Source organism: Trichechus manatus, unplaced genomic scaffold (assembly GCF_000243295.1).
Source record: "Trichechus manatus latirostris isolate Lorelei unplaced genomic scaffold, TriManLat1.0 scaffold00008, whole genome shotgun sequence".
NCBI classification, from domain to species: Eukaryota; Metazoa; Chordata; class Mammalia; order Sirenia; family Trichechidae; genus Trichechus; species Trichechus manatus.
Window position 1 is genome coordinate 31929738 of NW_004443944.1, and position 14277 is coordinate 31944014.

The 14277-nt window shown below is 49.1% G+C and overlaps 2 protein-coding genes across 3 annotated transcripts in view; one reads left to right on the plus strand and one right to left on the minus strand.

Moving 5' to 3' along the window:
- Nucleotides 1-4195: 4195 nt before the first annotated feature.
- On the plus strand, nucleotides 4196-11007 carry PDRG1 (p53 and DNA damage regulated 1). 2 transcript variants are annotated; one of them, XM_004370463.2, is made up of 5 exons: nucleotides 4196-4342; nucleotides 6164-6239; nucleotides 7324-7398; nucleotides 9332-9412; nucleotides 10062-11007. In XM_004370463.2, the coding sequence occupies exons 1-5, from the start codon at nucleotides 4256-4258 to the stop codon at nucleotides 10142-10144; spliced, it is 402 nt and encodes a 133-aa protein (XP_004370520.1). In that variant the 5' UTR covers nucleotides 4196-4255; the 3' UTR covers nucleotides 10145-11007. The 2 variants fall into 2 exon arrangements, with proteins under 2 accessions (XP_004370520.1, XP_023581181.1); XM_023725413.1 differs by lacking the exon at nucleotides 7324-7398.
- Nucleotides 11008-11551: 544 nt separating this feature from the next.
- Nucleotides 11552-14277, minus strand: part of TTLL9 (tubulin tyrosine ligase like 9) — a 52895-nt gene continuing 50169 nt past the window's right edge. The window contains exon 15 of the mRNA XM_004370592.1: nucleotides 11552-11628. Coding sequence (XP_004370649.1) covers nucleotides 11552-11628 — 77 coding nt within the window. The remainder of the gene's footprint in view (nucleotides 11629-14277) is intronic.

The following is a 14277-nucleotide window of genomic DNA, read 5'->3' on the forward strand; positions in this document are numbered from 1 at the left end:
TGGTTAGAATTCTGGCTGTCTTGCTCATTCATTCATTTAAAAAAGTTTATTGAGCACCGACTACAGGCCAGGCACTGCTCTAGGCATTTGGGATACATCAGTGAACAAATGAGACAAAGGTTTTTGCCCTCATAGGGTCGCTATGAGCCGGAATCGGCTTGACGGAAACGGGTTTGGTTTGTTTTTTGGGGGGTTCCCTTTCTAGTCGAGGGGCTTTAACGATAAACATAGGAAGTAAGTAAATTATATAGTATGTTGTTGTTGGCGGCTGTCAAGTCGGCTCCCGACTCATGGCAACCCCACATACAATGGAGCAATGGAGTGAAATGCTGCCCAGTCCTGCCCTGCCCAGTTCATGCCCATGATCAGTTTTGGATTGGATCATTGTGATCTCTAGGGTTTTCACTGGCTGATTTTTGAAAGTAGATCTCCAGGCCTTTTTTCCTAGTCCATTTAGTCTGGAAGCTCCACTGGGACTTGTTTAGCATCTGTTATGGATTGAATTATGTCTCCCCAAAATACGTGTTGGAATCCTAATTCCTATACCTGTGGATGTAATCCCATTTGGGAATAGAGTTTTCTTTGTTATGTGAATGAGACCACATAGGTGTAGGGCGTATCTTAGACCTACTCACTTCTGAGATATGAAAACAGCAGATTAGGCAAACAGAAGCAAGCACAAACAGAGGGGGAGATACATGCCATGTGGACATCACCAAGGAATCAAGGAATGGCAGGTCTACAGAAGCTGAAACAGCTCTTTCCCCAGAGCCGACAGAGAGAGAAAGCCTTCGCCTAGAGCCAGTGCCCTGGATTCAGACTTCTGGCCTCCTGAACTGTGAGAAAATAAATTTCTGTTCTTTAAAACTACCTACCTGTGGTATTTCTGTTACAGCAGCACTAAGAAACTAAGACAGCATCATAGAAACACGCAAGCCTCCACTGACAGACAGGTGGTGGCTGAGCCTGAAGGTGACAAAGGCTATGGAAAAAAGAAAAAGCAGAGCAGAGGAGGGGATCATATGTGCTGGGTGGGATCAGGGCTGCATTTTTACATAGGGTGGTCAGAGTGGGCCTCACTGGGAAGGTGACATTTGAGCAAGGAGGTCGGGGAGGGGCCCACGGAGATATCAGAGGAAAGCTCAGGCAGAGGGAGCAGCGATGGCAATGTCCTCCGGTGGGACCGTGCCTGGCTTGTTTGAGGAACAGCAAGGAGGCGGGAGATGACTCAGAGAGGTGATGGGGAGGGGCAGGTCAGGTCAGGTAGGGCCTCGTGGGCCTCCTTGAGGAGCGTGTTTTTTCTGGAGTGAGAGTCTGGGCCAGTGAAGGAGTGGGGAAGGCAGAGCAAGGGAGGCGAGGAAGCCGGGCAGGGCTGGGAGATCAGGGGTCGTGTGGAGGGCAGCTCCGGCCTGACACCACCCGCTCCGCAAGGAGGATGGGCTTCCATACCCCTACAATGATAGTGAACAGTTTGGGAGTAGGGCAAAGTCCCCCCACTAGGCTCCATTAGCCTGAGGACAGTCCTCCCCAAGGAGCCATGTAAGTGCTGCTCATTGAATGCATACGGTGGAGGGGGGTGTACAGAAATGGTAAAAAGGGACCCAAGGTGGGTGGGGGAGCATCACTTTTGTTGTCTCCAGTCCGGAAACACTAAAGCCCTAGCAGTTGCACCTCTTTGGGGCCGGCGGGGTGGCCAGGGATGCGGGCATGCCCCAGTGTGGTCAGGTAGAGTTTTTCTGGTTAGAAAAGGCTTAGGGATCACCGCACCCAGTGGCCAACTCCCCTCTGCAACGTTCTGACCACATGGCCCCACCCTCGACTTACACACCTCTCGAGATGGGGGAGCTGATTACCCTTGAGATAGTTCTGTTCATCTTTAGATACTTCAGATTTTAGAAAGTTCTGCCTCATGTTGAGTTCATTCATTCATTCTACAAACATTTACTGAGCACCTACCGTGTGCCAAGACAGTCACAGGCTCTGGAGATACAGCCATGAACAAGACAGACAAGGTCCCTCCCCTGCAGAGCTCATGTCTGGAGAGGGAGATGGTTAGAGAAAAAAGATGTCATGGTAAGTGCAGAGATGGGGGGAGCCCAGGAAGCTGTGGGGGCCCAGAGGGGCCCTCGGCCCTTGGGAGGGGTGATACCATCTGAGAAGTGGGGGATATGTAGCAGTTGTGTAGGTTCAAAGGTATGGGAGGAAACTAATCCAGGCTGATGGAGGAGGGTGTGCAAAGGCCCTGAGGATCCGACCATTGCTCCCCCCTCCCCCCTCCCCCCCACCCCGGCCAGCAGCCATCCTCTCTTTCTCTGGAAATCAATAAATACTTGTGAAATAAATGGTTCTGAAATATAACTGATCTTCAAGAGTCCTTCCAGCTCTGACCATCTGGAAGTCTTGGATATGACACCTCTCTCCAACCCTTCTAGGAGCCTGGGGTACCCTCTAAGGATCAGTCACAGCCAAGAAGCAGCCAGCGTAGGAGCCTCCCTCAACCCCTCCCACTCCAGGCCCAGCTGGCAGGGGTCCAGGGTCAGCCTGGTTCCACCCTTGTTGGACTCCAAGGTGGGGAGACCCAGTCCTGGGGTCCAGGTCCCAGGGATGCCTTGTGAGCCCTATTTCTCCCTTTCCTTCGCAGGGCCTGTGTTGTGTCTGTATTTCTGAACCAGAACGTGTTTACACAAAACATCCTGGGTTCCTTAACAAATCTCTCTCCCTCCCCACACCAGGCAGCTGCAGGGAAGCTTGCTCTGTCTCTGGCCATTGAAGGCAGCCAAAGGCCAGGCAAAGAGGGTGTACTGCTGCAGCACACTTTGGGGAAGGGTTTTTCCAGGGTCCAGAGGCAGTTTCGGTACGGAGAACTGAGCCATTCAGACCTGCTTTTGCTCCTGACTTGTTGTGTGACAAGACATTACCCTTCTCCTGGCCTCAGTCTTCAGCTGTAAAATGGGGCAATAATAATCCCATCTGTACAAAGGTTGCTGTGGGGTTCAAGTAAGGCAAGGGATGTGAAAGGGCTTAGTTACAAGGGGTCAAAAAGGGAAAATAAATAGCTGGAATTTGGGCAGCAGGTGGTCGGTGAGCTAGTATCAGGGCTGCTGTTGATTTTTCAAAGACCTCACCTCTCTCTGAGCCTCAGTTTTCCAGCTATACAATGAGAGAGCTGGACATGAAGATTTCTAGGGAACCCTCCGGTTCCAATGGGCAGCTACTTCCCATCTGTCCACCTCCTCTGGAAAGTTCTCCCAAATCCTACAGCCTATATCAATTCCCTTTCCAGTACTCATAGAACTTCTTTGCTCACTGCCCATAGTTCCCCAACCCCTTCCTTGGGTTTAGTTAGATCAGCTCCTCCAGGCATTTGGCCCAATGCAGGGGCTCAGTGAACACTGGTTGAACTGAATTAAAAATGATTCCTTCCTCCTTCCTGTCCTACAGACATTTTTTTGTTCATTCTCATTTTATACCCTGGAAACTGAAGGTGTCAGACGTTAAGTATAAGCACACTGCCACATAGGCCTCCGTGGAGTTCCTCAAACAGGCAAAGAATGATTTCTGTTTCTACAAAGCTCTTATCACTACTTGCCATCAACCACTAAAAATCAAATCAAAACAAAATACAAAACAACAACAACAAAAAACAGTTGCCGTGGAGTCAGTTCTGACTCATGGCTACCCCGTGTGTGTCGGAGTAGAACTGTGCTTCATAGTGTTTTCAGTGGCTGATGTTTTGGAATTAGATCGCCAGGTCCTTCTTCCAAGGCACCCGCCTCTGGGTGGACTCGAACCTCCAACCTTTCAGTTAGCAGCTGAGCAGGTTAATCATTTGTACCACCCAGGGACTCCCTACCTGCCATAGTATATAACTATTTGTTTTGTCATTAATTGTTGGCGTTTCCCACTAGGATAAAGTTCCATGAGGGTAGGAACTTTGTTTTGTTCACTGCTGAATCCTCAGCACTTAAAACTGCCTGGCACACAATAGATGCTAAAGAAATATCAGAAGCTGGAAGGAGGTGAGTTAGGCAGAGCTATGGATGGGCTCTCTAGACCGGCAGGGGGCGCTCCAACCACGCCCCCAACGCTAGGCCCCACCCCCGAGTCCGGCTGTCGTCCGTGCGTACAAGCCTGCGCACCGCACTTCCTTTATTTGCGCCTGCGCGCCGGCAGCCCTGTGAAAGCTGCGCGTGCGCGGGCACGGCCTCAGCAGAGCGGGAGGTGCGTAGCGGCCGAGCGGGAGGTAGCAGGCGCTATGCTGTCACCGGAGGCACAGCGGGTGCTACGGTACCTGGTGGAGGTGGAGGAGCTCGCCGAGGAGGTGTTGTCGAACAAGCGGCAGGTGTGAGGCGCTTCCGCCGCTCCGGGACCGGCGGTTGGGGCCTGGCGCGAGGCAGTAGGGGAAGTGCGGGGTCTGGAATCTGGCTCCGCACAGATGTTCAGTGTGTTGACCTGGGCTGATGGTTTGATAGCTCCGAGACGACAGACTTAGAGGGCGGTTGTGAGATAATGTGGGTCAAACGCTTAGCACGGCGCTTGCGCGTCACTCATTCGGCGGGTATTTACTGAGTAATGTTTCGTTCTGTTGTACGTTAGGTCGCAATGAGTCGCAACCGACTCGACGGCACCCAACGACAGTAACTGTGTTAGGCGTTCCCTCTCTCCATCCCGCCGGATCCCAATACATTACCCATTCCAGGCGGTTTCCCGGAATCACCTTTTTAAAAGTGTATTTCCTGGGTCCCCTCGTTGATGGGTGCACCGCAGCTGTCAAGGTCCTGAGAGAAGAGTTACAGAAAAGAGACCTGAGAGGCGTTGTGATTGGGAGGAGGGGGGCCTGGCCACGGAGGTCCTTGTAGACCTGCATAGGGAATTTGGGTCTGCTTATTTAAATGCCAAGTCGTTGAAGGGCCTTCATGGAGGAGGAAGTAATTGGATTTTGGTTTTAGAAGAATTCCTCTGGTTGCTGTGTGGAGCATAGATATAGGGGGCAATGGTGGAGGCAGAGAGATGATGAAGGGCCATTGCCATGGTCCAGGCTAGCCAGGAGTTTGGATCAGAGCCATGGAGAGAAGTGAATGGGGCAGAAATATATTTTGGAGATGGACTGACTCAGTAGGACATGATGATGGTTACATATAGAGCTGAGGGATGGGGAGGAGTCAAGAATGACTTATAGTAAATGGAAAGGAAACAGCTAGCACAGAAATAACAAGAACTGTGACACAATGTGAAAAATGTAACCAGTGTCACTGATCATTATATCTAGATACTGGAACGGGGGCAAGTTTTGCTGTGTGTATTTTCATTTAAAAAAAAAAAAAAAGACTTATGACTCTGTCTCATCTCCATTTAAAATGAGTGGGTGGTTGGTGGGGCATTTACTAAGAGGTGGCTTGGGAAAGAGTTTATTAAGTTAAAAACTGCATCAACGTGTGGTGGGTGATAATAATAATAGCAATTAAGGTTATCGTGTGTCAGGCACTGTGCTACCTCATTTCATTCCTGGCTCTGTAGCCTAGGAGGTATGTACTGTTCTTGTCCCCATTTTTTAGAGGGGAAAACAGGTGAAGTCACACAGCTATTAGGAGATGGCAGTATTCAAGCCCAGGTGTTTGGGTTCCAGAGCCGGCACTCTCCAGCTGTACACTGTACTGCCCCCTCACTTCCCTAGTTGCTATTAGGTTGTTACCACCCTTTCACTGCCCTCACCACTGCTGTTCCAGTCTAGTATTTTGAGTTTCTTGTGATACTAAGTCAAAATCAGCCGGAGGAACTTGTCCAAAACTAGAAATTCTTATGTCTGCTCAGTCACAGTGTCTAGGAGAGAGGTTTGGGAATTTGCATTTTTAACATGCTCCTCTGGCAATTCTGATAGGCCCTATAGAACTAGTACTCCACTGGATAAGAAAAATGAGCCATTTAGTCTGCAAACATTTTCTAGCACCTTCTCTGGGGGACAATACCTGCACAAAACATTGTGTGTAAGAACCTGGAAGGTGAGGTGAGTAGGAGAAGAAACACATTCACAGTCCAGTTCAAGCAGGATGTTGAAAGAAACTTAGGAATGGTGTCTTGCTATCTTCCTAGCCCTTGGTCTTTTGGAAGGTGGCCAGTTGGGGCAAGAGGTAGCTGAGGTCCCACCTGTCCCTTTGCTTTTCAGATTGTAGACCTGGACACCAAACGGAATCAGAACCGGGAGGCCCTGAGGGCCCTGCAGAGGGATCTCAGTGTCTCTGGTAAGTTGAGATTTCCTACTGTGGCCCCAGAAGCCTGTTCGGTTTTCCTTCTGAAGCCCTCACCTTGTCCCTGGTGGAGACCAGGCAGGAGGCCACAGGTGTATGACTGTCAGCCTCATAGGGAATTAAGATAGCCTGTGGGAATGGGTGAGAAATGTAGCTCAGGATTTCAGCTGCCTACTTCAGTGACAGGCTGTTAGCTCCTGGCTCATTGGTGATGACACACCCTGAGGAAGGTGCTAGGGAGTATAAAAACGACATGGCTTCTGCCCTTCTACTCTAGCAGATAAATAAAACAGCATAAAATACATAATTGAGAATTTTGAGAAGGCTAAAAATGGAATTGGACATAAAGCAGGTGTAGGTGTCGAGAATATCCAGGAAGAGGGGATGGGGACTATTTAGATGGGGCCAGGTGACTATGGCAGAGTAAGCAAGAAGGGAGGGCATGCGATAGGCAGAGGCCAGGCCATAATGAAGGGCTGTGGGGACCAGGGAAAGAAGCTTGAGTTCTGTTTAAAGTTCAGTGGAAAGCATAAAACCTTCCAGTTGTTTCTCATTTCTCCAGAGAAAAAAGTTCTGCAAGGCTCCCCACAGTCCAGCCCCCCATGAACTCGCCAACATCATTTCTACTTTCCCCTTAATTCATTGACTCCAGCAGTGTTGGTCTCCTCACTGTTCCTAACACCGCAAGCACACTACATATGTGCTGTTCCTGGTTCCTCTGCCTGCTCACTGTTCCCCCAGGTGTCTGCAGGGGAAGATACCCTCACTTCCTTCTGATCAACCCAAGTGTCACATACAGTGAGGCCTTCTCAGACCACCTGGTATAAGTAACAAGTCCCTCCCCTGCACTGGCATCCCCTATCCCTTTTACTCTGCTTAACTTTTCTCTACAGCACTTCTCAGGGTCTGAGCCATCATGTCTTTACATGTTTATTCTCTGTCCTCCACTTTAATGTAAGCTCCATGAGGGCAGGAACTTTGTCTTGTTCTGCTGTGTTCTCAGCATCTAAAACAATGTCTGGCAGATAGTACGTACTCAGAAAATATTTAGTGAAGGAATGACCGTTTGCCATTTCAGAAGATGTGATGGTTTGCTTCGGGAGCATGTTTATCAAGATGCCTCACCCTCAGACGAAAGAAATGATTGAGAAAGGTAAGGCATCCGGAGGATTGGTCAGGGACACAACTGCCTCCCGCCCCCCTCAGCCTTAGCCTGGAACTGAAGAGACAAGCTCTTGGCAGCTGGGTGAGAGGCAGCTCTGTTACACAGTCATCCAGTTAACAGGTGTTCAGACCCTGCTCTGCCACCGTGAGTTACTGCCTCAGCTCTAGAAGGGAATGCATTCCCATAACAGAGTTGTGAGGTTGAGATAAAACAGTATTGTGTGCCCAGCATAGTGCACGTTTATCAGTGAGGAATGATTTGAGCTGCAAATAACAGAAAACCCAACAACTTAAGACTTAAGGAATTGAGTTCTGTTTTTCTTACATAGGAAGTTTTCTGGAGGTGGCAGTCCAGGCCTGGCACAGTTGCCCAGGGTGCCACTTCAGTGTATTCTCATGGTTATTGGGTCATCACTGTAGGCCTCGTGTCCATGTGTTAGGCCGGAGGGCAGGCAAAAGGCTTTTTCCAGGTGTGGCCTTGCCTTCTAGTTTGGAACTAAGAGCATCCCTCTCCTCCAAGAGACTTAAACTGACCTCTCATTAGCCAGACTTAAGCCACATGGCCACCCATAGCTGCAAGGAGACCTGGGAGAGTGAGCTTTTAGTTTACACATCCCCTGCAGTAGAGGCTGGGTTGAAAATGGAGACTTGGGTGGAGTGAACCTCTAGGGACTGCCACAGCCTGGGCACTCAATATATGTTACTCAAAGCTGCCCAACTACGATCCTAGAAGCTCTTTGGAGAAGCATGAAGGCAAAGAGTTGGGCTGTGAATGCGTCTTTGGCTGGGAAAAGGGCAAATTAAGTGTATTTTCTCCTCCCCCTCCTTGAAAACAAATGGGTCAAGAGGATCAGCAAGGTTGCCTCAGTCCAAGAAGACGGTGTCTCCATACCTTTGAAACTAAAATTCTAGCAGAAGATCCAGCCTGGAGGAGAGGTTTCCAGCTGTTCTGTTGAAAAACTCACTCTAACATTGTGGTTATAAAATTAAGAGTTGCCCTTGTACTTGGGTGGTTGGCTGGAGGCTGTTTGGGTTGTGCTTCCAGAGGGGTTGCTTCACAGGGTTGAGGATCTGGTCCTCCGCTGGCTCGCAAGGGTGGTCTTGTCACCATGCCCAGAGGGGTTCCGGGGCTAAACAAGTGCATGAGAGACTGGGACCACTCATTTACATGAGAAGTAGAACCACTGCCCAGACCAGAAGGCTTGGCTGGTCAGGGCTTGTCCTGTTAGAATGAATGTGGAGAAGCCATACTGAAAGTCAGAATGTCCCTCATGAGCAGGTGGAAGTTCAGCAGGCAGAGTTGTTGGGTGACCTCAGTCATGGCTTTGAGAGCTGTCTCTATCATCATGCTTCCCCTTCTCCTAATGCATGGTCTGTAACATTCATGATAACTTTTTCTCTTTCCACTGTGGCTATTGAGATGAAGCTTGAGCATTAGGCTTGAATTAGGTCGTGTGTTAAGTTTTTTCTAAAAACCTATCACCTTGACAAACTTGGGTTTTTGAAACTCTTCAGCAACCATTTGCCAACCATTTCTTAGGGTGAGCCAGGTCTATAGGTGCTTGATTTTGTTCTTAAAAGTGAATTTTCTGTACATCCACTATGGGAGGATCATCTAAAGTCCTGATATTGCCTTCCCCATTCACTGACCACCCCAAGGGATTTGCATAATGAAAAAAGGCCATTGAGCTGGGAGTCAGGAGACTGGTATGCCCAGCCATGACCTGAACGCAGTGGTGTTGGACAGGTCACATCCCTTCTCTGGCCTTTAGTTCCTGCCTCAGCTTGTCGCTGAGATTTCCTTTTGCTTCCCAAATGCTAAAAGCGCAAGGGGGTGGGAGAAACCTGGCATCCCTGACCCCTTTGAGTCAGTCTGTCTGTAGTATAACCTCATCCTCTGCTTCCCTACCTCGTCTTTCCAGATCAGGCTCATCTGGATAGCGAAATAGAGAAACTCCGGAAACAACTTAAACTGAAGGTCAACCGCCTCTTTGAGGCCCAAGGTATTGGCCTGGGGGTGGGGAGTGGGGGGCTGGAAACCAGGAGGGGCAAAGAACCATCAGCATGGACTTTGAAGGGCAGGGGTGGGAAACCCCTCAGAGCTGGGCAGTGGCCTGAGCAGCATGTGTGTGGCACTGGAGGTGTGGGCAGTGGTTGGCTAAGGCTGCCAAGAGATGAGGATGGACAGGGAGGTTTGTGGGGTCTGATTACTGTCACAGCTGCTTTTCCGGGCACCAGGAACTGCCTGGGTAATCTCCCAGTACATACCAGGGCATGGTGTGGGGACAGAGGCAGTGTGGGGATTGGGACAGCTCTGACTGAGAGAGCGCAAAAGTCCTGAGTTAGGGGAGAAGTCAGGGCTGAATTTCTGGCTAAACCCAAGCACTCTAGATGGGTCGCAGGTCTGGCAAAAATTCCAGAGCTTTCTGGGCAGCATAGACATGACTTTGCAGGTTCATGGTGACCCAGGAGTGGGTGCTGATATACGTCATCCAGTGCATTGCAGGATCTGAGGCTCATCCTGTCAGACCTCAAGGCCGAGTGTTTGGCAGCAGCGATGCAGTGTAAGCCCCTTCATGGGCCTGGCTCGAGCCAGCAGTAAGCTCGACAGCGGGAGGCCTGACTTGCTGATGGATTGTCTTCTCCCCTTAGGCAAGCCGGAGCTGAAGGGTTTTAACCTGAACCCCCTTAGCCAGGATGAGCTTAAAGCTGTCAAGGTCATCTTAAAAGGATGAAGCTCAAGAACCAAGATGGGGGACTTAAAACCAGCATTCCCCCTTGGGGTCATGGAGGACCCAGGACCCTCAGCCTTGAAGCCTGCAAGGACAGGATCTGCCCTGTGAGGGGGCAGGCATCTGGAGTCTGGCCATGGCTCCTGTATGAAGCTTTTCTCTCTAGCACTTGGCGGCTCTGGAAGGCAGGTGGGAACCTCAGCCTGCAGTGTCTCCCGGGCCTGACTGCCGGACTGGGTGGACACAAGACCCTTTGACAGGCCCCGGCAGCCACCAGTGGGTGGGTGGGGGTGTGAGAATGACTGCAACAGGCAGTTCTCAACAATGGCCTGCTGTTCACACGGGCTCCGGGAAGGGTAGGGGGAAGAACGAGAGCTTCATTCCAGCATTCCTCTCAGGGAGAGAGACACGGTCAAGCACGTGTGTAATGGAATCAGAATAAAACAAGGAGACTCCCAGGTGGTTCTGAGTGAAGGACAGGGATCTCTCTGCTTCCTGGTTCACCATGGCTATCTGTGGGGCAGACACATTTCCTTCCTTCTGCCTCCCCTTTTGCCCGTTTTTTCCTGCTTGTTCCCAGGATGGAGCCCAGAGTGGGTGCTACTATCAACCTCGGTATCTGCTTTTTAGTCAGGAAGGCCTTGTGGAGTCCTGCACCAGGAATGGACGAGTGGGGCTGCCTCTAACTTGCTGCACATGGATGGGATGGCAAGGATGCCCTCCTCTGCCTCTGAGAGCGAGGCCTGCCAGGGCCAGCCCCACTTACAGCTCCCTTCTGCCTTCCGCAGTCTGAGGTCCTAACGTGAATGTGCGGCTTTTGTGCTCATTGAGGGCTCAATAAATACTTGCTAAATGAACGAATAGCAGGCTCGCATCTACCTCTTTCGGTCCTTTGAGGACACATACTGCTCTTAGAAACCACCTGCGGAGGGGTGGTTCCCGTCTTGACACGATGCCACGATTCCTACCAAGAGTCACAAACTCAGAAATAGACAGGCAGGTAACAGGGTGAAGTGCACCAATAGCACCCCTGAGCAAGGCTGGTGCCCAGTGACTCTCCATGGGAGGCTTGTGCTCATTTATTAGATGCAGTCTCTCTGGAATAGCAGGACTTGCATCATTTGTCCCCTGTGAGCCAGAATGCCACGCCAATCTGTCAAGGTTAAAGCCCATCCAGCCCCGGGGATTGGCTGGCTGCTGGTGCAGAGATGCCTGGGGAGGAGGGGTGTGTGGGAAAGGGGAGATCCAGTCCAAATGGCAAGCAGCGGCTCGCTGAGCCAGCAGAGCTACTGCCAGGCTGGAGGGAGGGAGGGAGGCAAATGCCATGCGGTGTGGCTCTGCTAACGCTGGGAGTAGGGAGAGGACTAGTGTGGCGCCTCCCAGGTTCCCTTTCCTCCCGGCGGCTGGGGATTAGCTGGAAGCTTTCTTCTGGCCTTGAAGGGAGTGGAACAGCTGCCTCAGTTGTGTTTTCCGATCGTTGATGCAACCTGGAAGGGAAGTGGAGTGTTCGTTGGATGTCTGTCGTTGGATTCCCACTACCTGGTGTGGGGAGGGGACATCAGGGACTGTGCAACCATGGGTGGCATCCATGGCCCTAAAGCAGGTTATTTACCTCTTCAAGCATCAGTTTCTCATCTGTAAAACAGAATCATGATGCCTACCTTATGGAGGGAATGTAAGGCTTCATAACAACAGCTAACACCGATGGAGGGCTTACCACAAGCCATGGGTTGCTTTAGGTGCTGAATGTGGATTTAACTCTTTGCATCTTCATACAAATGGTATGTGGGCACTATTAATACCACGTTTTATAGAAAAGGAAACTGAGGCTCAGGGAGGTTAAGTAATTTCCCCAAATCTTACACTAAGTAGTGAACTGGGATTTGAACTCAGGCCCAAGCTCTTAACTACTTCCTCACACTGCCTTTCCTCACGGTTTTGCTCGGTGAAAATCCATTTAGAGCTATCAGTACCTGGTACCTAATAGGTGCTCAGTAAACGTTAGCCTTCTTCCCTGTGTGCCAGGCACAATCTGTTAAGAGATGACTCAGACACAGACCTTCCCACAGATGGTCCATGGTCTCAGGGAGGCATGCCAGACGGTCCATGCTGAGGCCTACACAAGCTTCTGAGACACGTCCCAGCGTGTCCACGTGTTCCCTGCTTCCTGTCTGCTCTGAGAGCTGGTCCTTGAGGCAACTCCGTGGACCATTTAACCTTGTGCCAGCACGCTCGTGGCAATCATGGATGCCAGTTGAAGGAGTGAATCCCCATGCCCACAAGTACTGACTGAAGGTGGCGCTACATCTTAGCACATCCAAACCTCACACCTGCCTCCTAGGCACTTGCTCACCGCCCAGCAGGGTTTCACTGAGCTGAGAGCCATCTTGCGACCATGAGGCAACAACTGTGAGCACAAAGGCGATCTGCTAGGTGCGGCAGAGCAGAAAGAGGAAAGAAGGGGGTCCCTGGTGACATTGTGCAGCCATTGTGCTGCCCATGCCAAGACTTCCTGTGGCCCAAGACAAATCACCCTAACTCATACCAAACCCGTAAAAAAGATCGAAAACTTCCTTGCATCAAAAAAGAAAAAAGGCGCCACATGCAAAATTTAAAACACAAATGACAAACTCAGGAAAATGTTTACAGTAAGTTTGACAAAGGGATAATACCCTTAACATTAATATCCAAAACCTTCATAAATTTAGAAAAAATTGTAAACAACCTACCAAAAAAAAAAAATGGATAAAGAGTATGGATGGCTTACAAAAAGAGAAATGCAAATTTAAAAAGCTGAAAGTTCACCAGCAATCAAAGTAAAGAGCATAAAACAAGTCAGCGCTTTTTACCTGTCAAGCTGGCAAAGATTTTTTTTTTTTCTTCAAAGCTGGCAAATTAGTATAATCTTCCTGGAAAGCAATTTGGCTATAATAAGTCCATCCCTTTGAACCAATAATTCTGTCTAGGAATGTGTCCTAAGGAAACAGCCGGAAATTTCCTTAAGTGAGAAGATGTTCATTATGGCATTATTTATAAAGACTGAAATATTGAAATTGTGCCAAATGTCCCATTATAAGAAATTGGTTTAGTAAATTTTGACCTAAAGAAAACAAAAATCCTTACGATGGGACCAGTAAAAAACATCATGATAAGTGGTGAAGAAATTGAAGTTGTCAAGGATTTCATTCTTCTTGACCAACAATCAATGACCATGGCAGCAAGTAGTCAAGAAATCAAACGATGTATTGCACTGGGTAAAATCTGCTGCAAAAGACCTCTTTAAAGTGTTAAAAAGCAAAGATGTCACTTTGATGACTAAGGTGCACCTAACTCAAGCTGTGGTGTTTTCAGTTGCCTCATTTGCATATGAAAGAAGCTCGAAGAAGAATTGACATATTCGAATTGTGTTGGTGAAGAATATTGAATATACCATGGACTGCCAGAAGAATGAACAAATCCGTCTTGGAGGAAGTACAGCCAGAATGCTCCTTCGAAACAAGGATGGCGAAACTTTATCTTGCTTACTTTGTACGTGTCATCAGGAGGGACCAGTCGCTGGAGAAGGACATCATGCTTGGTAAAGGTGAGGGTCAGTGAAAAAGAGGGACACCCTCACTGAGATGGATTGACACGGTGGCTGCAACAGTGGGCTCAAGCATAGCAACTATTGTGAGGATGGTACAAGATCAGGCAACTTTTCATTCTGTTATATGTAAGATCGCTGAGAGTTGGAGCTGAATCAGTGGCACCTAACAACAACAACATAGGCTGGAATCTTTTGTTTTTAATTCTGGGAAGGGGAAGAAGAGTCTAGTAGTCAAGAGTTGAAGTTTTGGAGTCAGATCTGAGTTCAGCTCCTGGCTTACCACTTATAACAGACCTTCAGCAAGTTGTGTAACAACTGGAGACCATTTCCTCATGACAATATAAGCTGCCGAAAGATGAAATAGATGATGTATATAAAAGATTTAGTCCAGCCTGGCCAAAAAGGTCCTTCCAAAATGGAGGCTTTTTTTTTTTTTTTTTAATTTTTTTTATTGTAGTTTTAATGAAGTTTACATTTCAAGTTAGTCTCCCATACAAAAATTTATACATACATTGTTATGTGACCCTAATTGCTCTCCCCATACTGTGAC

Excerpts from the sequence above, each read along its gene's own strand:
- PDRG1 (XM_004370463.2), top strand. The coding sequence starts at position 4,256 with ATGCTGTCACCGGAGGCACAGCGGGTGCTACGGTACCTGGTGGAGGTG. Across the intron at positions 7,399-9,331 it reads GAAAGAAATGATTGAGAAAG|ATCAGGCTCATCTGGATAGC; the intron begins GTAAGGCATCCG and ends TCGTCTTTCCAG. Across the intron at positions 9,413-10,061 it reads CCGCCTCTTTGAGGCCCAAG|GCAAGCCGGAGCTGAAGGGT; the intron begins GTATTGGCCTGG and ends TTCTCCCCTTAG.